The 27,954-nt window shown below is 40.7% G+C and overlaps 1 protein-coding gene across 8 annotated transcripts in view; it reads left to right on the plus strand.

Annotated features, from left to right (window-relative positions):
* Nucleotides 1–27,954, plus strand: part of tanc2b (tetratricopeptide repeat, ankyrin repeat and coiled-coil containing 2b) — a 158,016-nt gene that overhangs the window by 49,915 nt on the left and 80,147 nt on the right. For 7 of the 8 annotated variants that reach the window (XM_047817196.1, XM_047817195.1, XM_047817197.1 and 4 more), the window contains 2 exons: nt 17,866–17,937; nt 18,932–19,126. In XM_047817196.1, the coding sequence (XP_047673152.1) occupies nt 17,866–17,937; nt 18,932–19,126 (267 nt within the window). Of the gene's footprint in view, nt 1–10,663; nt 10,944–17,865; nt 17,938–18,931; nt 19,127–27,954 lie in introns of those variants that run through there. The other variant, XM_047817200.1, reaches the window with a different exon arrangement.

The following is a 27,954-nucleotide window of genomic DNA, read 5'->3' on the forward strand; positions in this document are numbered from 1 at the left end:
CTACGGCATTCAGCGAGCAGATGCTCTTGTCTAGCCGACTATCACAAGAAGCAAGAATAATTGTGGCACAAGGCGGAATTTTTGAAAGAGAATACAGGTGGGGGAATAATAGCTGCGAATAGCTTTTCTTTTCTGAATTTATAGACTGATTGCTGACTGATCCTGAAGTGCCTCCTGCACATGAACAGAAAGGCTACACATCCCTGTCAAAATGGCACACTTTTGTGATGGAAATATTTGTCAGAATATATCCACCTAAACTAAACTGAATCTAATAGCCTTTCAGTGCGGCATCTTGACTTAGCAATAATATTCTTTTGTGCACAGCCTGCTTCAGGTCACCCCATATGCTCTCTATTTACCTGTCGATCTACGTTCCTACCCTCACCTATGGTCATGAGCTTTGGGTCATGAACGAAAGGACAAGATCCCGGATACAGGCGGCCGAAATGAGTTTCCTCCGCAGGGTGGCTGGGCACTCCCTTAGAGATAGGGTGAGGAGCTCGGTCACTCGGGAGGAGCTCAGAGTAGAGCCGCTGCTCCTCCACATCAAGAGGAGTCAGCTGAGGTGGCTCAGGCATCTGTTCCGGATGCCTCCTGGACGCCTCCCTGGGGAGGTGTTCCGGGGATGTCCAGCCGGGAGGAGGCCCCCAGGAAAGACCTAGGACACGACACGCTGGAGGGACTATGTCTCTCGGCTGGCCTGGGAACGCCTCGGTATTCCCCCGGAAGAGCTGGAGGAAGTGTCTGGGGAGAGGGAAGTCTGGGCATCCCTGCTTAGGTTTGCGATTTGTAGTTATTCATGATTCCCAACTCCAGTTCTGGCTGAAGAAAAGCGGGTCTTAAGCATGATGCTACCACCACCATGCTGCCCCATGGGTGTGATGATCTTTTGTCTCTTTCTTTCTTTGCATTTACGGCATCATCCAAAGCGACTTACCTTTTACCTTTGAGTGATTGAGGTCTAAGGGTCTTTTGTGCAAGGGCCCAGCAGTGGACACTTGGTAGATCTGGGACTTGAAGTCATGATTTTCTAATCAATGGTCCAACACCTTAACCACTATGTTACCACATGCCACCTTTCTTTGCATCAAACATTCCTTTTGGAATATTCATTCATTCATTCATTCATTCATTCATTCATTCATTCATTCATTCATTTATTTTCTACTGCTAATCCATACTTCTCGGGTCACGGGGAGCCTGTGTCTATCTCAGGCGTCATCGGGCATCGAGGCAGGATACACCCTGGACGGAGTGCCAACCCATCACAGGGCACACACACACTCTCATTCAATCACACACTCACACACTACGGACAATTTTCCAGAGATGCCAATCAACCTACCATGCATGTCTTTGGACCGGGGGAGGAAACAGGAGTACCCGGAGGAAACCCCTGAGGCACGGGGAGAACATGCAAACTCCACACACACAAGGTGTGTGTGCGGGAATTGAACCCCAACCCTGAAGATGTGAGGCGAACGTGCTAACCACTAAGCCACCGTGTCCCCCCTACTTTTGGAATAGCTGATATTTATTGGCGGTAAATTAATTTGAAGGATTTTTAAGCATGACATTGAATGTAATCGGTTCATTACGAACACGTCCCCAATTATAAATAAGCGTTCAAATTTACGCAAGCGGGTTATTGATGATTTATCTTGGTTTAATATTATTTACATCACAAAAACATACCATTTTAGCAGGGCTGTGTAGAATCGCTAAAAAAAGAAGCCAAACAGGAAAAAACACCAAACTAAATACAGAGATACAGGAACAAGGAACAGTTGTTAAAAGCATTAATGGCAGATTGATTTCAAGCGTGTCAAGTGTGTCAATGCTAAGTGCTCTAAGAAACATTTGAATAAAATATGTGTGATTTAAAAAAAGAAACGGTTTATTGCAAGAGGTGGAAATTTTAATGAAGATAATTGCTGTGAAGTAACTGACTCGCTGACTTGGTGAGAATTTTTTTTTTGCCATTATAATTGATTGCACTGGATTAATTAAATATAAGGGAGTGTTTTGCGATAGAGTTTGTTGCTGACCTTTACAGACTCCTGACAACTGATATTTATTGCAAGCTTTCAAGAACAAGTGCCATTTGTATTTATTTGAATTGAAGTCGACTGGGATGCATTGATTTACTACAGCCAAGCGATCCATCCAGGCACATAATGAGCCTTCTGTTGAAAATGCAACTTCGTCACATACGTTATAAGCTGCAGTTGGTTAAAAACAACGACGTTGTCTCGCTTCGCGATTTCCGACTTTGAACCGACACGTGGTGTATGTTCAGATCCTCTAATTGAGTTTTAGTAAGCTGTATCGCCAAGGGGTATTTTTTTGCTAAACATATCCATCATCATCGAAGTGTCATCATCGATGTAATTAAGCCACACACAAGCGTAATACACAGTGGGTTCCTTTTGCCACACATATAGATAGTCTGTAAGATGGTACGAAAGAATAAGTCGAACCGGATATCTTGCTCTCGGACAACATTAACCTTTGGTGTTTAGTGAATTTCCAATGTACCAAGGAGAAGATAAGGAGCTGCTGTACTGTAGCTTATGAGTCAATATCCTCATATGTGGAAGAAAGAAAGCTACGACTGAGGAAATGAAGCCTCGTATTGTGTTTATGGGCCCCTTCTTTTCCACCACTGTGGTCCAGAGCTCCCTGTGCAATTAGTCCACATAGCTGAGTTCCCTGTACTACCATAACACACACACACACACACACAAGCTCGTTCGAAAGGTTCTGCTATGAACTTGAGCCTCATTTCAACCTGAGCTGAGTCCACTTATCAACCAAGTCCCAAAGATCACAGATATTGTCTCATCTTTCAGATCCATCAGGAGATTGTCCTTTGTCAGGTGTATATTTTAGCTTTAAGAGATAAAACGTCTCAGGACTACACACATTAAATCTCTGTCATATATGCCACCTTTGGTGAAAGTGTGCCAGACTTTACAGGCTATAAGATTGATACAGATTGGACAGATTGTTCCCAAATGTGTCCATCCCCATCTGTGGAGAGTAAGAGTTATTTAGGGCTATTACTATTTTAGAGACTATCCATAGCTACAGTTTACTTTATAGAGGGCAGGTGTCAAACTGTCATTCTGTCTAGGACACATCAGCATTTCTGTAAGCCCCAGAAGTGCCATTAGCTAAGGTTTTAAAATTTTAACACATTCTCTGTTCTATCAATTAACATTGTGAAAGTCCGAGGTGTCCGAAAAGTCAAGGAATTCCCCTCAAATGTGCATTTTTCTTCGCAGATTTTTCAACATATTCGGATCATTGTATTCACTTAACACAGTGCCGTTAGTTCTTGAACTCTTCTATGTTAAGAATCCTAAAGGCAAATATCTATCTATCCAGTACCTATTATTATTATACACAATCTCAGGAAACCTGGAACCCAAGGAACAAATTCACACACTACGGAAAATTTGATGACGGTCAGCCTACAACACATGTCTTTGCACTAGGAGAGGACCTAGAAGCAACCCCTGAACAGCCCTGGAGTTTTGAGGCAGATATTCATTCATTCATTTTCTACCGCTTATGCAAACTTCTCGGGTCACGGGGAGCCTGGCGTCTCAGGCGTCATCGGGCATCGAGGCAGGATACACCCTGGACGGAGTGCCAACCCATCACAGGGCACACACACTCTCATTCACTCAAACCCCCGAGGCACGGGGAGAACATGCAAACTCCACACACACACAAGGCATAGGTGGGAATCGAACCCCCAACCCTGGAGGCGTGAGGCAAATGTGCTAACCACTAAGCCACCGTGCCCCCTGAGGCAGATATGCTAACCTCTAAACTTTGGTGATACCATTATTTTTAGATTTTTATCTCAGGATTATCTGCACTAACAACTTCCGTTCTTCATACAGTCTGTTCCTACTCTTCTGTACCAAAATTTGAATCCAATATTGATTCATTTTCAAGGCTCTGACATGTTTCTGAATCTGTAGTGTGGCAGAACTCAGAGTCTCGCTATGCCTAGTTTTTTGTCCAAATGAAACAAGGGAACAGGCCGTGTTTGGCCCTAAAGCCTCGCGTTTTACACGTTTTTGTTTTTAGACCAATTACATTTACATTTATAGCAGACACCTTTATCCAAAGTGACTTAGCCAATTGCTTTGTGGTCCCCAGTGAAAAATATACTGCATGCTCATGTAGATAAGGTTAGAGAGGAGTAGTGTGGAAGTTATTGTACAAGTTAATGCTTTTTTTTGTTTCTTTTGGTTTTTGGTTTTGTTTTTTTTTGCTTAAAGCCTGAGCTGTTTAGGAAAACGAGAGAAAATGCATGTCTTGTTTGCTGTTCCTGGTGGTCCAAGAAAGGACAAGCGGTGAACCAGCGACAGGGACATAGATGTGCGGACCTACGACCTGGGTCATAGTACAGAGAGGAGACTTTATGAATGTCTTCCTCGATGCTTGTCGCCGTTGCTTTTTTAAGTAAAGTGCTTTTTAATCTACCTTTGGATGTTTTATTTGTGGAAAGCATTTAAGGCTGAAAGGTTGGAACCATCTCTAACAAGCTGAAGCTAGATTTCAGTCTAGGGATAAATCATAACTTTTTGCCAATAGCGAGCAGATGCTAATGAAACTAGCTCTCCAGGAGCAGAGTTGGACAGCCTAGGTGTAGCCGTCTCAACCAGGAGCGATGTGTTGGCTGAAATAGAGAAGCATATGGTGGTAGCCAGATTGCTTTGAAAGTCAAATGTGGTATTCTCGGAATATCGATGATAGGGATTTGTGATTCCACTGATGTACTGATGATCAGGATATCTAAATAGAGTTGCTCATGGTATTTTGCTATAGGTGTACACACAATATCTATTTTATTTGGAAAACCTGTGCACTTGGAAATTTCGTGCAGTTATCTTTTATGGCTTTGTTGCCCAGGATTATGTCTAACCATATGAGCCTATGTCTAACCCTGAACCCTAAGCCAAAGGACAGTGAAGGATTTATCGACGCGGTCTGTCAAAATCATCCACATAAAAGCACATCAGATGTTTTGTATGTAAATTTAGTCTAATTTAAACATGATTCGATACATTCCTGCTTCAGAATCTAAACTTTACATTTAGGACACAGACATATTTTCTAGAATGTACCCTTGGAAAAAGTAAGATGAGACAATCTTGTTTGTTTGACCTCACTATTAAATAATATGATCTCAAAGTACTTCTCCCTCTTTTTTGTCTCTCTCTCTCTTTTATTCACTAAAAGCAGTGGATAATTAGGTAATTATTCCTCAGAGATCAAGTCTTAATAGGCAGAGTAGACATCGAAGGAAGTGCGTTCAGTCTGAACTGCTGAAGTTTTACTGGCTGTGTTTTAATGATAGATGGTGGTACAGTACATACTGTATGAAAGAGAGATAGGCATAAGTAAGATATAGGTCAGTACACCTGGCACTAATCTACCTCACTGCCTAACTATCTCCTTCACCACTTTTCTCCTTAGAATCTCTGAAACAAATTCATGGAATTATCATTTTGATGCTTTGTTATGTATTATGTAGATGTATAGTAGACTGATATATTGACATCGAAGGAATGGAGGGTCATGAACGTGGGATAAAACAGACCCAGATGCAGGATAGCAAAATAATAGCAAAAGAAACACAAAACATTAACACAAACTCTCACGTGGCTACCGACAGGGTGGGGGGAGCAAGGCACATGGTGAGACAGGTGGGGGGAGCAAGGCACACGGCGAGACAGGTGGGGGGAGCAAGGCACACGGCGAGACAGGTGGGGGGAGCAAGGCACACGGCGAGACAGGTGGGAGGAGCAAGGCACATGGCGAAACAGGTGGGAGGAGCAAGGCACATGTTGAGACAGGTGGGAGGAGCAAGGCACATGTTGAGACAGGTGGGGGGGCAAGGCACACAGCAAGACAGGTAGGAGGAGCAAGGCACACGGTGAGACAGGTGGGGGGAGCAAGGCACACGGCGAGACAGGTGGGGGGAGCAAGGCACACGGCGAGACAGGTGGGAGGAGCAAGGCACACGGTGAGACAGGTGGGGGGAGCAAGGCACACGGTGAGACAGGTGGGAGGAGCAAGGCACACGGTGAGACAGGTGGGGGGAGCAAGGCACACAGCGAGACAGGTGGAAGGGACCAAGGCACACGGTGAGACAGGTGGGGGGGAGCAAGGCACACGGCGAGACAGGTGGGGGGGGAGCAATGCACATGGCGACGTAACCAGAGGGGCCGAGCGTTGTCCACAGCCGAACAGGGGGGCCGAGCGACATCGACAGCCGAGCACGGGGGCTGAGCGACGTCCACAGCCGAGCAGGGGGGCCGAGCGACATCGACAGCCGAGCGGGGGGCCGAGCGCAACCCCCGACGCACTGCAGCCAGACCCACCTCTCGGGAACCAGGAAAAGGGGAGGGAGGGCGGGGGAAAAAATCCTCCTCCACGGAACAGAGAAATCAACAAAAAAAGGATTAGCAGTCAAAGGCAGGGCAGACACGTGACGAGGAACATAAACAAAAAGCACATGGCCGAAGTCCGGGCTGAGTCCTGACATGTGGCCACTATCTCAAAATACGAATAGATGACTAAAGTCTTCCTGAAAACTATCTATTCAATTCAGCTTTATTTGTATAGCACATTTAACAATGGACATTGTCATGAAGCAGCTTTACAGAAATATATACATTGTGGATAGAAACTTTACATTTATGAAATGATCCTGAATGAGCGAACCAAAGAGGTCAATGGAAAGGAAAAAAACTCCTTTAGGGTAATATATGGAAGAAACCTTAAGAGGAACCAGACTGAAAACAGAACCCATCCTCATCTCTGTGCCACTGGATAGTGTGATTAGAGATAATTCATGTCTATAACTATAGGGTCTAAAAAGTTTTTTTTTTAACCAGGTGATTCGTTCAGCTTTTAACATAAAGTCAGTTTTGTTCACTGATGGAGACTTGAGTGAAAAATTGTTTTGTTGCAATTGCAGTCCTAAAGCCATCATACTGTAGCGATCGCCGTTTCAACACATCTTAGCAAAATTGAAGTAATCTCAAGTATCTCCAGGCTGCCCATGTGGTTCATCCTCTGCAACAGTGAGTGCTTTCGCAAGTGCTAAGATTCCAAACGGAGTAGTTGGGTATCAGGATGGACAGGGCAGGTCTAGAGAAATGTAGGGGACAGGATCACTAGTATCTGAGTTTCCTTAAATCTAGAGGTGAGAAATACAGTATGCATATCTTTTAGGACCTTTAATATGACCATATCTAGTATTTGATTTAAATACTGGTCATACACCCACTATTCACTGGAACCTTCGACCTGCTGGTGTGGAGCTGGTTCTCAATGGCAGAGAACTCTGGTGTTTCTCTGGTGTTAAAAATCACTGTTACGTGCTCTTAACCTCCGGGAGCATGAATCACCAGGATAACTTTTAACACAATGCCATGAGGATCCGACCCACCTTAAGACGGATTAGACTGATTAGTTTGAAGAACATTGCCACAATTACACCACAGCAAAGGGCAATGCTAAGCTTGTAGAACTAATAAAAGACGAACGATGACTCACGAAGATCAGCAGCAAATGCTTCCTGAAGCATCATGCCTTAAAGTAATGCCCATGAAGAGGAGGCATGGTGTTATACCTTCCCTTTGTGGTATCTCGAAAGTGGACCTGATGATCACCTGTAAGCAGTTTCCATTCAAAGAGCGCCTGGACAGTTCTCCCATTTGTGCTCTGTAGGGTTAAGAGAGATCCTTTCACCTTTTTAGCCCATATAGGGCTGGGCGATAAAACGATAACGATATGTATTGCGATAGACACGTGATCGATATCAATAAAAAATGTGTTTGATTAAACGTCCGATATTTTTTATTTTTCGTCGGAAGAAAACAGAGGTTGCGAAGCAAGCTTACATTTTCTTTCAGTTTGCACCTTAAATGTTAACAGATAACTGTTGTGTACATTGTGACTTTCTTGGTTGTTGACATTTCTGTCTTAATAACTGAGGGGATTATGATCAGAGGAAGGTTAAGTTTAAAATAAAAAGGTTTAAATGTAATATATTTATCTCCTGGTCCTTATTTTAAAAGGGTCATAAAAAATATCAATAATTATCCATATCGACTGATATGAAACTCTGATATCGTGATACAGTTTTCAGCCATATCGCCCAGCCCTAAGCCCGTATAGCCTCAAAATAAGAGTCTTAAGAGACTCCAGGTCTTGGGGGAGATTGGTGGACAAAGGCACCTTCCTCGCTTCAGAAACAAATGTATAAATTTATGACACACCACCATGATGATGTGCAATATGTCTACAGTATACAAGGACAGCGTACTGGGTTTTTGCATTCAGGAACACATTCTGGAATGTTTCATCTCAAGCTCTGAAACTTCATTTTAATCAAATCTTTCCATTTATTTAGGATAATAGATAGATTGAGAGCAGCAGGAAAAACCAAGGTCTTACAGGATACAATTGAGTTATAAAAAGGATTCGGGTCATCAGTAATCACATCTCTAAATTCTGTGCAGATGTTGAGGCAGAAATATGTACAATATATGTCGAGACCCATCGCAGGCCAGTGCATCCAGGTTTCTGACAGTAATTTTATGTCGCATTGGAGAAGAGTTCAACCTACTTCCCTTTGAGGAAGCTTTCTGGGTTGAGGCTCTGTCTTCGGTGCGTAGAATGATGTGTAAAGCCCTCACATCACCAGCCGTTTAGAGCTTGTGGTCCTTTCACTGAAGAGATGAAGATGTGTCTGTTTATTTGTTCTGTTTATTTAAATACTGTGTGGTATTTAGGGTTCAGCTAACATGCTGATAACCTTCTCACAACCCCTTCAACAAGCTCAAGTGTACTATCGTTGCCCAACTGAGATTAACAATTCTGATATCATAACCAAGACCTTGTACCACAAATAGCAACCTGCCTCAATCTGATTGGCGAGACACATCAACAATGGCGGATGTTGCTTTACTGTTAATGCTCATGGCTTTGTGAACCTACATTAGCATCGAAACGCGGCGAATCCGACCTGTACGTGCAGCTCCGTGTAATCTGTATAAACAGAGGTTGCAATCGAGAAAGTACATAACGTTATTTTATCATTAACACAGAAAAACGTTAGCCTTAGCATGTAACTACCTACTATCTTGTGTGCTGATAATCGATCATATTGCAGTAAATTAAAAGTGTATTAAACATTAGTATACTTAAGGTACATTATCAAAGACGCTAACACTAGCCCTGCCCACAGCTCCTGACACAAGCGGTTCTTAAGTCTAGCCTAGCAACGTTTTGGTGCTACTTAAGAACCACTTTTCCTGGTTCAGAGCTGGTGCATTGGGTGTCGAAAAAGAAAAAACTGGTTCTAAATTAGGCTCCGAACCTGCACTCAAACTGCCTTGGTGGAAAAGGGGTATAAGAGGGTAATGATATGAGGTTCCCATGAGGTCCAGCCTGTATTAAGGTGGCAGAATAAAGGGAATGATGGCTGTATGGTAATAATGTTTACTGTATGCATAAAGTCAAAAGGTCACTTTTTTGTTGTTTCAATTGCACATGTTGAGGGGCAGCGGTGGCTCAAGTGGTAAAGGTGCTCTGACCCCAACCTTTGTTATATGTGAAGAAAAGTATTCTCCTGTGCTGTAATGTATATGTGGTGATAATAAAAGCTTCTATACAGTAAGCATCACCTAACCAAACTTATATAGTGAATAATAACTTTATCAATAATAACTTTCATTCCCCTTCAAACCCCTTTTCATTTTTGTACAATTCTTTTGCTCTTCGCAGGTCACTGCCTGCACCAGTGGTAATGAAAAAGAAAAAAAAAAACGAATCAGGTGCCATGTTTTGTGCCATGATGAAGAACAGAATGGATTTTCGCCTGAAAGTCAGTGTCAGAGTTGAAAAATGCTGCTGCTGTAGAGTACGGAGAAGGAGTGCATGTTGAGGCTGAACTGCTCAATCGTTCAAGCTGCATCGACCACACCTTGCTCAAAGGTGTATGAAAGAAAGAAAGAAAGAAAGAAAGAAAGAAAGAAAGAAAGAAAGAAAGAAAGAAAGAAAGATAGAAAGAAATGTAACTATTGGTGAGCGTTATCACCATCATTCTGGACACTGTTATGACTACACTGATATGTACAGACTATTAGCATAAGACAGTTTGTGTGTGTATGTGTGTGTGTGTGTGTGTGTGTGTGTGTGTGTGTGTGTATCTGAGTTACCTCTTTGGTCGAATGTTTTTTGACATTGAAATGAGAAAATGGCAATAAAAAAACACCATAGTGTCCAGTGCTTTAATGTAGGACATCCAGCTATATCTATAAAAGAGTGGAAGTACAAGAAGAGAGTTATAACCCTGAGCAGAAAGGACACATGCCTGCTGCTGCTGCTGGTGGTGTCTGTGTGTGCACTCATTTGTATGTACACACACTCTCTCTCTCTCTCTCACACACACACACACACACACACACACACACACACACACACACACACACACACACACACACACACACACACACACACACGCGCACACACACACACACACACACACACACACACACACACACACACACACACACACACACACACACACACACACACACACACACACACACAGACACCTGGTGCTTGCTTTCCATGCAGCTCAGAGTCCCGAAAGCCCTTCGTCAGTCTGAACTCTTCTCTCTTTCTCTCTATCCTTCCTTCCTTTGCTTTCTCTTCCTTTCTCCTCCTTTTCCCATCGTCTCTGTCCTCTCTCTTCATTAGCATTCCTCTCTCATCTGTCTACCCCTCCCAATATATTCTCTTCCTCTCTCTTGCTCTGTGTCTCTTTGTGTGGAATTTGTGCAGACGCTGCTCACCTCCGGATTTTCAAGCACTATGGAAACACATTGTTGTAGCCAGAGGTGAGCCAAGGCTATGTGTGTCTGCGTGTGTGTGTGTGTGTGTGTGTGTGTGTGTGTGTGTGCGCGTGTGTGTGTGTGCGTGTGCGTGTGGGTGTTTGTATGGGTGTGTGTATGTGTGGGTGTGGCTCAGTGCACAACTGTATTTGATTACACGTACAATTATCTCTGTATATGTAACTAAACGTGTTACCATGGTAGCAGAGTTTGTTTACTTTGCTTGCATTTTTTGTCTATAATTGTATACCTGATTTAATACATCATTTGTGTAAACCATGTCCATATGTTTCATATTTATTTGCATTTTCCTACCTCGGTTTGTGTGTCTCGCTCGGATTATTGCTACACGGAGCTGAATGACTAATAAAGTATTAATGTTTTTTTTTTTAAGTATCGAATCAGTGCAGCTACTAATGTATGTACAACACTTACTTACTGATGTTATTGCGGGTTTCTTGGGCTCCCCGATGTAAACAGACACCAGGGATAGCTTGAAAGCCTGCGACATGATATCTCTTAGGATTTGATCATTATTCATTATATATGAGGTTAAGCTGGACATACAATGCCCGTGTGGGTACGATATTATATTGTGTGTCTAACCAGCATCGATACTGCGTGTCTGGCTCAGACATATCCACATCAGATACTGAAAAAAAAAAAAACCTCAGAAGACTGAACTTTACAGAGCCTGGAGATGGTTTAGTGAGTGTGATCGACCTATCTTGTGCTTAATTCCCTTTGATCTTCTTTCTTTTACACAGCAGATAGATAGAATTTTGGTATACTAGTTGAACCAAATAATATACGATTTCTTATAAAATCTCATGTTTTTGAATTAAAACATCTTTACAATTTATGTTTTGGGCTTTCTTTGGCAGCATTAGGGATATATAATGGTACAAATTCATCCAATCACACTACAGGACTCTTTAGAGATGACCCCGCCCCATTGACGGATCACAAGCGCTCACCCAGGTCCCCATGTTCAAGGAGGTGGTTTTCCAAAATAAAGCTTCGCCATTGCACGCAGTGGTGGAACAAGTGGTTAAGGTGCTGGGCTGTTGACCAGGGTTCAAGTCTCACTGCTGCCACTATTGGGCCCTTTAGCAAGGCCCTTAACCCTCTCTTCTCCAGGAATGTTGTATCATGACTGACCCAAACTTCCAAGAAAAACATAGTTGGGATATGCAAAGAAAGAATTTCACTATGCCGTAATGAATATGTGACAAATAAAGGCTTCTATTTCTATTTTATTTAACCTCATATGTTATAGCCTTCCTTATCACCAGATCTCAGCACAGTTAAGCATCTATGAGTGATCGAATCGATATTTTATACACAGCCGTCCACCACCATCATCTAAACCCCGGCTGGAAATAGGAACTATCTTTTTGGAAGAAGTATTGTTGCATCACTCCAGAGACTTGTAGAATCTCTGTCAAGGTGCACTGAAGCTGTTGTTTTGGCTCACTGTGGTGTGACCCAGCACCTTACTAACCCACTTTTGTAATAGGGCCTTTTTAACACCCGGTCACTTCATGTGTTGTCTCTGATCCGATAGCTATCTGATTTGTTAAAACTGTGCCATGTAAATTAGGCCACATAAATGCGTCTCGGCGAATCGGACATCGATCCGATCTTTCTACTCCCGCCCAAAATGCTAATATATTTTATTTCCGGGGTAATTGAAATGGAACACACTTTGGTGTACACGGGTTTCAGAATGCAATCAAAAAGAAGACAAAAAACTTGTTACGATGTTTATGCTACAAAAAACAGCATTTACTGTTTGCTGCATTTTCGCTGCATTTTAAGACCCGACGAGACGCCTGGGTGAAAGATGTCTGACGTATGTGGCTTCAACAACCACATTCATTTACACCTGTCCAGTTACATCTGAAACGCGTCCCAGACCACCTCCTGAAGAGGTTTGTACCATCGGATTTATATCCGTCTTGAAAACGTTTCGGAGGGAATTTGACCTGGTCTTTTTACCGTCGGATAGCTATCGGATCACAGAAAACGCAGGAAGTGACCAGGTGTAAAAAGCCCCTTAGACGGTATCTCTAAACAGCCTTTAAGTTGACTTGATTATTGCTGATGGCAACAAAATCTTTAGCCAAATTTTATAACACCATTAAGTTCTCCATGGCTGATTATTATGCAGAAATTAATGCTGAATCAAAATTTTCCTCAGACTGACCAACGATATCTTTCAGAATATTTTCTGTCCACGGATCCTAACTCACGACCGTGGTATTCTTTTACAGCGGGATTTTTCAGAGTAAAACCGGATTCATTCCTCTTTCAGCCGTTAGGTCAGACGTCAGCTTTAGGTAAGATGTGTTTGAAAAGTAGAAACATGAAAAAGAAAGGACGAAAAGGTGAACGCGTTAGGGTCTGGAGCCCAAGCACTTTTAAAGTGTGCATTCGCAGGCAGGTACAAAGCATTCGAGTGGAATGGTGGAATTTTGTTACAATGACAGGTGGGAAATTGTAGTCTTCAGGTTGAATGTGCTTTATAAACCAGTGCTCGCTCAGAGTGGGGGCAGGTGAAGAGAAGGACTTGGACCTGTTGGAATGAATCAGGCCAGTGGAGGTTGAAAAGTGACTTTAATTCAATATAAATATACATTATACTGCAGATATCGTGTTAGATTTAGCTGTATGAAGAAAATAACTTAAATAACTACATTACCCATCATCCCCTGTACGGTTCCTTGATACCTCAAACATACTCATCACTCATGTTTGATTTGCACCACAGTAATTATTCATTCTGGTTTCTGGGTGACCTTGTCATACTTCCGTCGATGTTGTGTTTTGTTGGCTGCTTTAACGTCCACTTCCTCGTTTTATTCCATGCACAATAAAAGTCAACTGTTGCCTCTGAAAATCCTGAAGTCTTTTCGTTAGCATGTTGGTGCCACTCTAACCTCGGAGGTGAAGTTATAATGGTCAGATGATTCGAACGGTCAGCTAGAAGTTATAAGACCAGATGATTAAAAGTTAACCGGAAGTTTATAGCCAAGGAACAGACTAAAGGAGTAAAGCTCTGCCGCATCACTAAGCTAAATAATAAGCTAGAGAGGTAGCGAGGGGTGAATCGCACCTGCACCGCTATTAGCAGGTAGTCAGATGGCACTGTGGGCAGAAAATGATTCATAAGATAAAACTTTTGCATCATTGAGTATTAAATGCTGATAGATATTAAAGTCATTTAGGGTCATTTATTTATTTATTTATTTATTAAGGTTTCTCCTGTATAAGATTTTAAACAAAGGTCAACTTTTACTTTTTCCCTATTTATTTATTTATTTATTTATTTATTTATTTATTTATTTATTTATTTATTTATTTATTTCAGGGTTACATTTTCATATTGGTTCATTTCATTCCATTGTCTTTCCGTCTGTTTATTTCTCTTCACCTTTGCCTTTCTCCCGTCTGCCGGGCGTGACGCAGCCGCCGTCTCGTCCTCAAGCTAACGTTGCGTAAGGTCTGACGGTATTTACATGCAGCTGTCACTCTGGCTAATGCTACACGGAAGAAATTCATTTCATTTATACGACTGACATTTTCCATCTCCCCGTCTCTATTTTTTTTTCTTCCTTCCAATCTCACTTACACAGTAGCTCCGCTATCTCTTCGACATCTTAATCGTATTTTAAAGGATACATAAAATATTGATATAAAAATATCAGCAGGAACAGGAAACAGAAAGAGAGAGAGAGTGAGTAATGTGCAGTTTGATGTGTTCTTTCCTGCACAGATGTCTGTGTTATTACACTTTTATCACTGATGATTCATTCAAGTACCTCTCTTGAAATTTTAAAGTGAGTCTGCTGGAAATTGACTACTTCTGCTGCATTTTCATCAATTCACCAAGCAGACAGTTACAGAAATACCAATGCAGAATGGATTAGATGTGACTAATATACAGTATTGTGAGGTTTAAGGTTTGTGTTTTGGTTTTTTTACGGTCTTTACCATAGTTATGTACGTATTTATAATCTCGGTGCCAGCGAGTAAGATCATTTAATCTATTTAGCGGTAGCTGGTTCAGTTTTGTTTCTAGTTCAAATCCCACATCTGCTGGCACAGAGCCACTTTTGAGTCTATGAACAAGGCTTTTGTCATTCAGCTGCTCAACATCTTCAATATGAATGTGTGCAACGTTTTAACCATTTAGCTTACCTTTATTTCACTAAAATACTGTAGCAAGTGGTTCAGTGCAAGTACTTTAGAATAATTGAAGCTTTGTTTGTTGTTGTTGATTCATCACCACTTTTTCATTCGATCCCACTGTGTCCACTCTGTACCTGTAACCGTCACGATCAACCTCAGACTGTAAATCAGCAAGAGGTAAGAAAAAGTTTTCTTTGTAAAATTCAACGCAGGAAGCCCGAGGCTTTGAAAGCCTTAGCAGTTCCAATGTAAATATGAACTCTTATCTTGATCTCTAGACGTGAGTTTACAGAGAGAAAGTGTTTTCATTTGTCCCGTCTTGGCACTTAATGGGAAATTGATCTTGGCTCTGCTAAATTCGCGCTTGATGCTTCTTTAACTAGACAGCAATTTCCAATAAATGTGGAGGCATGCTATCGCTGGAATATCCAAGCCTGCCAAAATTAATTTAGCATCAATCATTTGAAAAGCACTGTAGGCAGTTTCTTGATTTTTTTGTGGTCCATATAACAGTTGGAAAATCCAACAGTCGTTATTTGTGAGTGTTAAACAATGATTTAGACTCAGGACTGTGTGAGGGTAAGAAGTGAGGTTGCACAGCACTGGACATTCAATACGCCGCAGCGTTCGGGCCCAAAGATACTAATATTCAGTTATCAGTCAGCTTCATCTTTACACACCAAAATACACTAGAAAACTTAGGTCTCACGACCAGCGTATGTGTGTGCATTAGGGGTGTAATGCAATACCACTATCATTATCTCTTTAGTATGAATATCTATCTATGAGTATCTATATACATCTAATAATAATCTAGAATTTTTATTCTGTTAATTCTTATTTCTTTTATTATTCGTTATTTCCTTTATCATTAATTATGTTTACCTTCTGCTCTGTGTTTATGTTCTGTAAAGCTGCTTTGAGACAATGTCTATTTTGAAAAGCGCTATACAAATAAACTTGAATTGAATTGAATTGAATTAGTATCAGTATCAGTATTTGTTTAGTATCAGTATTTGTTTAGTATCAGTAATTCTTTAGTATCAGTATTTTTTTAGTATCAGTATTTTATTAGTATCAGTATTTTTTTAATATCAGTATTTTTTTAGTATCAGTATTTTATTAGTATCAGTATTTCTGCAATATCAGTATCTCTTTAGTATCAGTATCTCTTTATTATCAGTATTTCTTTAATATCAGTATCTCTTTAGTATCAGTATTTCTTTAATATCAGTATCTCTTTAGTATCAGTATTTCTTTAATATCAGTATCTCTTTAGTATCAGTATTTCTTTAGTATCAGTATCTCTTTAGTATCAGTATCTCTTTAGTATCAGTATCTCTTTAGTATCAGTATATCTTTAGTATCAGTATCTCTTTAGTATCAGTATCTCTTTAGTATCAGTATCTCTTTAGTATCAGTATCTCTTTAGTATCAGTATATCTTTAGTATCAGTATCTCTTTAGTATCAGTATCTCTTTAGTATCAGTATCTCTTTAGTATCAGTATCTCTTTAGTATCAGTATCTCTTTGGTATCAGTATATCTTTAGTATCAGTATCTCTTTAGTATCAATATCTCTTTGGTATCAGTATCTATTTAATATCAGTATGTTATTAGTATCAGTATCAGTATCTATTTAATATCAGTATGTTATTAGTATCAGTATATCTTTAGTATCAATATCTCTTTGGTATCAGTATCTATTTAATATCAGTATGTTATTAGTATCAGTATCAGTATCTCTTCAGTATCAATATCTCTTTATTTTCGGTCTTCAGTTCAGTTCCGTGTTCTGTTCCAACTACTAGCATAAGACACATTTAGTAACATTTTTGGCAAAAAAAAAAAACAAAAACTGGTTAAGGCTTTGGAATAAAGTTAAGTGTTTCTAGTTATAGGAACCTGTATTCTGACTTCCTAACAAAGCTGGTATATGTGAACTGTACTCTAGCATCATGTAATGTGATAAATAAAAGGGTTTTTCTTCCTGATAAGGTATTAAGGAGAAAGACTCTTTGGTCTGACTAGGATATGTGCCATGTATGTTTCCCAGCATCACAGATGATTAACAGTGTAGCTCAATAAATAAAACCCAAGCAGATTTTTTTTATCATCCGTGAATTCTTGTGAAAACTACTCCACACCCAAAAATAGCATGCATCTTAATCCAGAGCTGTATGTCATCTACTCGCTCCTAAAGGAGTTAAATCCTTATCCACTATCTCTCTCTCTTGCAACCAGATTGAGGCTGATATGATCCCTCGGGGGAACCCAGTAATTGATTTGGCTACAGTTAGCACAATGCTAATCAATCAGCAAACAAGCTAATGTACAGCAGCTGTGGCGATAGTGTAATCACTCCCCAGTCCAGTCGTTTACTGCAGTGCAGGAAGGTAACTTTCTCTCAGTTGGGCGTACTGTAAAAGTCTTTACGGTCATCTATGAGCTGAGGTTAGTCTTCAGACTAGCAGTGATGGGAAAGATCAGGAAACAGCGCCTGTCCTCTGTCTCTCAGTACTTCATTCTGAGGATTGGGTCTCTGCAGAACCGGAGACGTGTGGAGGGCCTGTGCATGAGCACATTCATGGGAATTGCCCAAGCTCGGACGTGGCTCATGGACCCGCGTGTTGCGTACCTTCTACAGCAGGGACCCGTTAGCTATTTAGAGCTTTCTCCTCCTTATCCTCGCCATGCTCACTCCCTCTCCTCTTTCTCCTTCTCAACTTCCGCAGATGGAGGAAGTGAAGAGGTCAGCGACCTACGGAGTGCCAGCTTAGATCCTCACCACAGTTTCGCCGGCCAAGGTAGGATATCTGCGGCGACATGATATAGCACAACACTGCCAAAGCACAGCTTACACTCTTGCAAAAAAAAAAAAAAAAAAAAGATTGCTTTTTCCTTTGGGAAAAATGAGAGATGTTGTCTAGAGATAAGCTGTATGATTAGCTAATCTTCATGTTCATGTTTATTTGCTTGTTATTGCCTCGAGGCATTTGGTATTGGGTTTGTAGATTGTTGATTAATATGCCAGTTTCTCAGACATGGATTTCTGCAGCAATATTTTGATTTCTGATATATCGCAGCAAAAGAATAGCGAGCTTAAGAGTTTGACAATACATGCTATGAATGCTAAGCTTGTATAAGAACAGTTATGAAACTGAAAAGAGTGAATAAAGACATCATGTAGACTTTCACACTATCACTACAGCACTACTGAAGATGTAGATGCATACAGTAAATGATGCATATGTTGAAAGACACACTGATGTTTTAATGCTTTGGTTTAAATGACTGATTTGTATAACAATACAGAAATGCTTCTTTTTATAAAATTATGTTTGAGTAATACATTGAATCGAATGATAAAACAAAACAGACTCACTGGCCACATTAATAGGAACAGCCAGATGTTCAAGCAGTTATCCAGTAGGTGGATGATCTGGCAGCAGCACACTGTATAAAAGCATGCTGGAACAGGTCGAGGGCTTCAAATAATCTTACAAATTTTTGTATACGTTTTAGAAACTGCTGTGTGAGAAAATCCCAGGAAATTAGAAGATTTTTAACTAAGCATCCTGACCATTTGACTGGCTGATTGGACAATAGCATGAGTAAGATACAGGGGGTTTTATTAGGGTTCCTAATAAAATGGCCAGTGAGTGCGTATCAAGCTTATTAAAGATTGTAACAGATAAAAAGCTTAGGCAGCTTACAACAAGCAAAAATGTCTGTGTGACTGTATGTATTTGATGAGATCTGCGCCTGCGTGTGTTTTTCCTCCGTTCCGCCGTACTGTAGGTAGCAGCATCGACAGTGAGTGTGCCTTTGAAGGAGACTACGACGTTCCGCCTCTTTCCATGGCCGAGGGTCTACAGCACATGCGCATCATGGAGGGGGTGTCTCGCTCCCTCCCCTCCTCTCCTCTTCTGGCTCATCAGACAGTCAACGTGCGACTTCAGCCGGTGAAGATGATCAGCACCGGTTCAGCTACAGGTACGTATCTAATATTCAGCACTGTGTGTCTGCATCGTTTCGTCCGAGATGAAGGTACTCTACTCTTACTCCAATTGGTAGTCGATGCACTGAGTTGCTGTTTATTTGCATAAAGTTAAACTTTGTTTTATCATTGGACACACCCACACTTAAGCACTATTCGGACGGGATCAGTTCTACGTGGGGACGTGGGGGTAAAGTAATTATTACCAGAGCTTCTCGGTGATTTTAGTCCCGTCTGAATGTGCCATCTCGGTAATCATTACGGACAATGTCAGTAAAGATTACGGCGACTTTTACCTTCTGTAAAAAGGTCCGGAAAAATTACCTCAGGTAATACTAATCCCGTCCTAAAAGACCTGCTGTAAATATGTACGGTAAAATTCCATCATTTCCTGTTTAAAAGTAGTTTTTGGCACGTTTTGCAAGCATGGAGGCGCTTGAAACAGGAAACAACGTCATACGCACATGACGACAAGGAGGTTACTGTGGTGCGTAAAGCGAGTTACCCCTCCCACTTGTGCTAGTTTTACTGAGTTGTCTTGTCCCGTGCGAATTGGCCAATTAATATTACAGACGTCCTGAGGTAAAATTGCATTACTCCACGTCCCCACGTAAAACTAGTCCCGTCCGAATAGTGCTTTAGTCCCCAACAGTAACAGTATATTTATATATACAACAGTATATAACAGTATATTTATATATAAGCATTTGTTTGTCACATATCCCAACATTGGATTGCTATTTTATACATCTTATAATCTCGGTGGACCTGGAAGTCAAACTCACAACCTTCCCACCAGTAGCCCAACACCTTAACCACTGAACTACCGCATCCCACATGAGCTACTGCATCGCACAGGATTGACAAGGAAGAGAGTACAGTAATGCTATCCGTCCCACCGTGACGCTACGGCCAGTTAAGCTCTTAAACTCGCCGAAATGTGAGATGTACAGTATACAATTCTCTATGAGAAAGTAAACAATTCATGAAGGACTTGCTTAAGACTAACAGTAGATAAGGAGATAACTTGAGGCAGATGTAGCTTCAGCCTCAAACAGTCCATGAGTCAATTCTGAACACTGGATCAGATTCTCTGGTACATTCATCTACACACTTTTGTTCAGTGTTGTGCTAGTTACAGTTACTAGTTACTTCATTCCAAAAGTAACTCAATTACTTTGTTGATTATTTACACCAAAAAGTGTAACGCGTCACTGTTAAAAGTAACTTTTTAGTTACTTTTTTAAAGAAGGTTCTTTAATGTTCCCATTAATTCCCTTTTATGCGTTAGGGTCTATACAAATACTTGTTTGATGATCTGTCCCTGGCTAACAGTCCTGTTGTTTGGCTGGAGGGGCTTGAGTCACTTCGAGTGTGTCCACCGACACTGGGTTGGCTTCTAGCTTTGTCGAGGCATGTAGTTTCTGGAGGTGCTTTAACAGATTGCAGTTGCTGTTTATGGCAGTAGATAGGACCTTCGAACCAGAAACACACAGCTTACATTTGACTAAAAGGTTTTTGTCTTTATGCTCAACTAAAGTGAAATAATGAGCATATTTCCACTTTGAGAAACTCGTCTTGCTCTCATGTTGACTCGCCGTTACTGCCGCACATACACGAATAAACAGAAACACGCCCACAGTGCGGCGTCTTCGTGTTTACAGTGGTTGGCATCCACCGATTCTACAAACAGGTTAGGCTGTAGGCTTCACTTCAGCCAAAATGAATTCATTTAAAAAAGTAACGGACAAACGCACCGTACTGTATGGTAACGGTAACGGAGTTACTTTATTTAAAAAGTAATGCGTTAGAGCAACCTTGAAAACTCAAAGAGCCATTTGGACCCGTTTCCCATAGAAAAAAGAACACAGGGAGCCACAAAACCCTTTTGACATCTAAAATGAAGAGAACACTGCATATATCGTTTATTACCTTTATGGAAAGTATAGAAAAAACTGTAGTGTGTTGCATTTATGAAATCAACGAACTGCTACAGAGTGAACGAAATTTTATTTCTGCCGGCAAACAAAAATATTTTGAACAGTTTGAATTAACCTTAACAAAAAAGACGCCGTGTTGAAGTTTACTTTCAAATAAAATGTTCAATGTCTAATTGAGTCCTCTTCGTATTCATGACGTCAAAATTTTAACTTGCCCGCTGCAGCAAACCAAAAATGTGTCCGCTTCTGTGTGTCGGATTTCACAAGTCGGCAGTTATGACGCATATTTTGAGCGACAAACAAATTAAAACACGGTTTATTTCAATGTTACAAGAGCATCATGATCTTAGTATTTAGAATTACATTTTTTTTAAACTAACTAACTAAAATAAAATAAATTTAAATTAAATATTTATTTTCCAAATCTACAGGGAGCCGCAGCAGAGGGATGAGTCACTTGCGGCTCCAGAGAGCCTCGGGTTGCCGACCCCTGGGTTAGAGTATTAGTTACTGTCAAAAGTAACTGCGTTACAGTAACGCGTTATTGCCCAACACTGCTTTTGTTTTTATTTCACGTGAAGGAGGCAACACGGTTTATAAACAGTGTGAGAACAATAAGCATTTTGAAGCAAGACACGGTCTCTGGATTACAGGATTATGGTGTTTTACTTTTAACATTATTCGAGAGCTTTGTTTGCTTTGCATGAAATCATTTTCCAAGCTGAACTACAGTAAGGCCGCACCGTTTCCAGGATTTTGCACGGTAGACTTCGTTCCAGTTTATGCAAATCCAGCTAACTGTGGTTACCTATTTGCACCGTCTGTCTCCCCTTTTTATGAAAGTAGGTGTATTTAATCATTTTGTGTAAGGAAAAACGACCGCAATCTGTAGTGTTAGCTAGAAGTCTGACTTGCGAGAATGTTGCCAGGTGTGTTGGCTTATTTTAGGGGGAAAAAAGAGGAATTACAGCTTACTACTTCTACCTAGACTCTATAGAAATGATACCAAATTCATTGAGAGAAATTTTAGTACTGTATATACCCTAATTCTTCAATACTCTCTCTCTCCTTACTCTCGTTCCTCTGGGGTCATTACGTTACCTAATGACTCTCTTTTACCATCTCGCCATCTCATTGTTCCTTTAACGAGGCTATTCAGGGAGGAAAGGATCATTGACCCCGGAGGATACAAATTTGTGGAATCCTGACATTAGTTCCCTTAAACGGAAGAAGAGTTCGGATGATTAGTGAACGGTTTCGATCTAACAAGAAAGTCCAGTTGACATGACTCAACTTCCCAAGAGAGATATTTTAGGTTTGAACAAACAAATTCATGTTGTAAGACAAAAAAATGACAAATTTGACTCCCACTGCTGGGGGTTGCCCCTTCTGTGCATGTGTAGGGTCATTATGCTTTGGGGTTTTCCTCCATGTACTCCGGTTTCCCCCCTGAGTCCAAAATCATGCATCGTAGCCTTATTGGCATCTCTAAGTTCCCGCTATTGTATGAATGGGTGTGTGAGTGTGTGTGGTTGTGCCGTTTGATGACTTGCCACCTCATACAAGGTGTCCCCTGCCTAATGCCCCAAATCCTCCTCAGGGTTTCTCACCCAGTCCAGTGTTTACCACCTCACCCCATCCAGGCAGGATGTCCGCAACCTTGTGCCCCGAGTCCACTAGTACAGGATCCAAGATCTCCACAATCCTGCACAGACTAAAGAATTTCTATTTAGTTCTAATATTTATTGAGTAGTTATAATAAGAATATATAATTTTTTTATTATTGTTAGAGTGGATTGTTTTGAATGATGCTTGTATTTGTATTCTGTACATAAGTGTAGATGATCTGTCAGTAGCTGATCCATACCCCCAGCTTCCCAGCCTCATGCATTATGCATTACATGCTCCGGTTATTTGTTCAAGGCCAGCAGTTGATAATACATTTACTCCCATGGTTGTAATATAGGAGATTTCAGTATTTAATTCAAGGAGATTGGAAAGTGACTGAGAGCTGGAAATGACTGTGTGGGCGGGTCTTATTGCTGCAGTTTAGATGAGAACCAGTAAGGGGTTTGAGGAACAGGCCATCCGTCTCCACTAGAGAGTGCTGCCATCATGTGTTGGTCAAAAACAAGAACAGATTGGAGATCGGAACATATAAAATAGAATAAAATAAAATAGGAATTCTTTTGTATTTTGTTTAAAAGTGTAGATGAGTAATAAATATATATATTTTTTTAACTTTTGAAAACTATTTATTTATTTATTTATTTATTTATTTCAGTAAATTCCTCAGATGTAAACATTTTAACAAATACAGCATCGTTATTTTTTTTCCATCGACGCTTGTCGCGTCATTTCATTTCCCATTATTTCTCTGCATTTTGCTTTCCAACACTTTCATATTCATATTCAATTTTATTTTTAAATATTTCAAGAATGTGTCTCATCATTCAAATTCAAATCTTACAGCCGTACATAAAGCAACACACACACTCACACACACACACACATATATATATATATATATATATATATATATATATATATATATATATATATATATATATATATAAGAAATTTAAAAATAAAATGAACAATTAGAATTTTACAAAAAAATGTAATTAAACTATCTGAACAAGGAAAAATACATTCTACTTTTAGTATATGGATATAGATGAGTTACTTTTATGAATAAAGTTCAGCAGTGTTAGTGCAATATACTGTATAGACATATATGATAGAGTGACATTTGATGCCGAACACAAAGGTTAGTAGTGCACGGAATATATTTGTGTGGTTCACTATTTGTACTTTATTGGGATAACACACCTTTATTAGACCTCTAAAAATAATAATCAGGGTTCACTTGGTCATGACTGTCGAGCTGAGCTTGCGAGCTAAGCTGTATGACTTTAATTCTAAGCAGTAATTTGGAGCGTTTTGTCGGTGGCTCATTTGTAATTCTTTGGTGTAAGCCGCCACGCAGAGCTTCTCATCTGCCTTAATGAAAGTCGTTGCTTTATGAGCGAGCTGTTTCATTCTGTGCTGTTTATTCATCTTTTGCATTTTCCGAAGCAAACCATATAAAAATAAAAGCTAGGCTATGGTACCGAGGCTCAGGAGATAAAGGCGTGCCATGCTAATCAGCAGGACCAAGCTAGTTAATGAACTGAATAGAAATACTGTATACGAATGGAATAGATGTTACATAATGCTGATTGGTAGATAATGCAAAAAAATGAAAAGTTTTAATTACAAATGATATTTCAAAAAAAAAAAATTGTTGTTAGTAGCGGACCTCGATTTAGGGACCTGAATTATGCAAAGCATGTGTTTGTGGAGTGACGGATTTGAATGTTATCTTCTCTGGCCTTATCTCGCCGCCTCTGTGATTGCATGGTGGCAAGAGGGAGACGAGAGCTTTTTCCACCAATTCGCTTTCCTTGCCAAACAAAGCACAGCACGAGGGCTCTGACCTTTTTAACGGATCAATGCGGTCCCTTCCTGACTCCCAGGAGGCCCTTCTTCTTCCACCAGTGCCTGTGCCAAGAGAGGGTCTTTAGAAGGGTGCGCTTCCCAGTCCCTCGGCCATGAATGTCGTTTGCTTTTGTCCTGTTTCTGCTTTTGACGCACGTAGGCAGTAGCTAGACACCTGAAGCGTAGCCACCTCAGATTATAACAACATCGCTAGTCATGCAACCTCAGCATGGCTCGGCTGATTTATTGACGTTTAATCAGACGGCGCTTTGTGGCATCTAGAGCAGCACGTCATCGCCGGCTATTTCTGCACAGCGGTATGGGGTACTTGGGGGAGGGTAGTGGTGGTTGAAGAAGGGGTATGTGCTGTTTATAGCCAACTTGTTGATTGCTCAAGCTTGCCTGAGTGTGTGAAGTTCCATGATTTGAGATATTTGAAGCACCAGCCCTCAGGGCTCTGATCCCACCATCATACCCCGTATCAGACGCTAATTAGCCACCACAATCAATACGATTACCGCCATCCCAACGGATTCCCACTCAAAGAGACGAAATTACATTGGCCTCTCCGTACCCATTAGCCTGCATGATGAGATTATACCACCCTGGCCACTTTCTCTCTCCCTCCCTCCCCTCCATTCAGTGATTAAACCTCTATAATTACATCATTGCCTTGTTTTCGATACAGCTGTCATTCTACATCCTGCGTTCTATCCACAAGCACTCTGTCCAAGAGATTAGCCTCAGGTCATATCTTAGTGTGTTTTATGTCCCATCCTGCCACTCAATTCCTCAACCTCGACTTTAGAAATCTCTTCTCGATTGCCCTCCTGCCTCCGTGATGCCTGCCATCGCCCCGATCTCTGCTTCGCCCCCGGTATTTTGTACGACTCAATGGAAATGTGACATTTGCAGAGCAGAGAGCCTCCTGCAGGTAGAGAATGCGGGAACGCTTAGCATTTAATCCGACTTACAGTGCAATAGATCAGTTTTTTGCCATTCAGACTGTTAAATTATGCAAATTACTGGTGGATTTTGTTCAAGGTCTGAGCAATAAAAAGCTCTTAGAATGACCTAAATCGGTGACATAATCAAGCATACATACGTCACAGCCATCAAAGTGGTCTAATGTGAACTGTAATAAGTCTCTTATGCACAGCACAACAGTGTGTAAATGTATTGTGTGTTTTAGACACGAAACCTTACTTAATTTCTTAATATGGCCTGTAAGAAAACAGAATCAAAGCCTCTGGCCTCTGCGTAACACAAAAAAATGGCTATTGTGGCAGGAATTTATGGCATTGCTGTTACTCAGAAACTGCTTCTAATGTAATATCTGCCCAGAAAAAGGCAAAAAAGCAGTACTAAAAAAAGCTTGCTGTTGAGCAGTGTCGGGCAATAACGCATTACTTTTTAAATAAAGTAACACCGTTACCATAGTGTAGCCTACAGACTAACCTGTTTACAGCAGCGGCGCAGTGTAGGATTGGTGGATGCCAACCGCTGTAAACACGAAGACGCCGTGTTTCCGTTTATTCAAGTATGTGCGGCAGTAATGGCGTGTCAAGGCGAGCGCAAGACGAATTTCTCTAAGTGGAAATATGCTCATTATTTCACTTTAGTTGAGAATATACTGTAGACAAAAAGCTTTTAGTCATATGTAAGCTGTGTCTTTCTGGTTCGAAGGTCCTATTTACTGCGATAAACGGCAACTCCGATCTGTCGTAGCACCTCCTGAAAGCCGGTGACTCCACAGTAGAGACAGGCTGCATGTGTTCAACAACATACCATGCAATAGCTTTGTTGATCTGTCCCTGGCTAACAGTCCGGTTAAAATCTAGTCGCTGTTTGGCTGGAGGGGCTTGACTCACTTGGAGCGTGTCCACCGACACCGGGTTAGCTTCTAGCTTCGTCAAGGCATGTAGTTTCTGCTTTCAGGCAGCTCGTTAGAAATCCTTGTGATATATTCAGTTTGTGCTGGTCTGATTTAAATTAAATAGTGTTTAAAAATGACTTTGTGTATAGACCATAACGCATAAAAGGGCATTAATGGGAACATTAAAGAACGTTCTTTAAAAAAGTAACTAAAAATTTTTTTTTTTAACAGTAACGCGTTACACTTTTTGGTGTAAATAATCAACAAAGTAATGGAGTTACTTTTGGAATGAAGTAACTAATAACTTTAACTAGTTACTATTTCTTAGTAACTAGCACAATAGTGCGGTTGAGCCATGTAACGCTTTTCCTGTAGACACCGTGTCATCGTCCTGAATCTATTAGCAGGCTGATGAACGATCTTCCTGTTTGTACAATAGCTGAAGAGTAAAACAGCATTGTTATTGTTCCAGATGCCCCCTATGGTGGCAGATTTACAGCCTTTCAGGGTGACAGTGCAGATGTACTCGCTTGTACCAGGAAGAACTCACACTGCTTTTTTTTTTTTTTTTCCCTAAATCAAAAATCTACAGATATCTAAAAGGACGTTTAGATGTTTGACTCCTTCGTTTGTCTGGAGGATTTTCTTCCCGCTGTGTCTGTGATTGTAGGAAACAGTCAGTAATTCCTGAGCAGAGTGAAAAGTAAAGGAAGCTTTCCAGACTTTTATCGGCAATGCTAGGTTTCTTTGCTAGCTTCAATTCCTTGTTTCTTAGCTGAGTGTGAAAGGGAAACGAACACTAAAGAGATGGAGATACGACGTATACTGGAATTATCAACAGAAGGGAAAAACACATCGAAAAATTCATTTATTCCATCTATCCTGACTGAAAAAAGAAATAAATCCAGCCAGCAGTAGGAAAACCCCCAGTGTACTGCTATAAAGGGGTTAATTACGGTGAATCATTTTGTATTTGCGATTCTTATTATTTCATCAGACGTTTCTTGAATAGTTCAAAGGAAGCATGAGTGTGTCCTCGGCCTAGAATCTCTCCTATCTCTCCTCGATTCCTCTAATCTCTCTATTCAACAGAGGTGTCAAATGTATTCACATTCATTACTCAGGTAATGTAGAAGTATAGATATTAGGGTTTAAAAAGACTTCTGTAGAAGTTGAAGTATCAACTCGAGCGTTTTACTCAAGTAAAAGTGTAAAAGTACTGGTTTCAAAACTACTTAAAGTATAAAAGTAGAAGTAATGCAAGGAAAAAATGGCATTAAGGACAAAAGCTTAAAAAGGCTGTGCCACAGGGGGCTATTGTGCACAACCCCATCTCCTCAAAAAACATATTTCTAAAGGCCATAATGACTATAATGTTATATTGAAATGATCGTGTTGAAACATTTGGAATGCACTAGGCTACCTGTTTCAGCCGCATACTGTATATGCCCATTAAAAAGAACGCATTTTAGTACAATGCAAATAAAAGAACCCTATACAGTATGTGTACTACTGAGCTGTGTTTCAT

The sequence above is a fragment of the Tachysurus fulvidraco genome, chromosome 8 (assembly GCF_022655615.1).
Source record: "Tachysurus fulvidraco isolate hzauxx_2018 chromosome 8, HZAU_PFXX_2.0, whole genome shotgun sequence".
Lineage (NCBI taxonomy): Eukaryota > Metazoa > Chordata > Actinopteri > Siluriformes > Bagridae > Tachysurus > Tachysurus fulvidraco.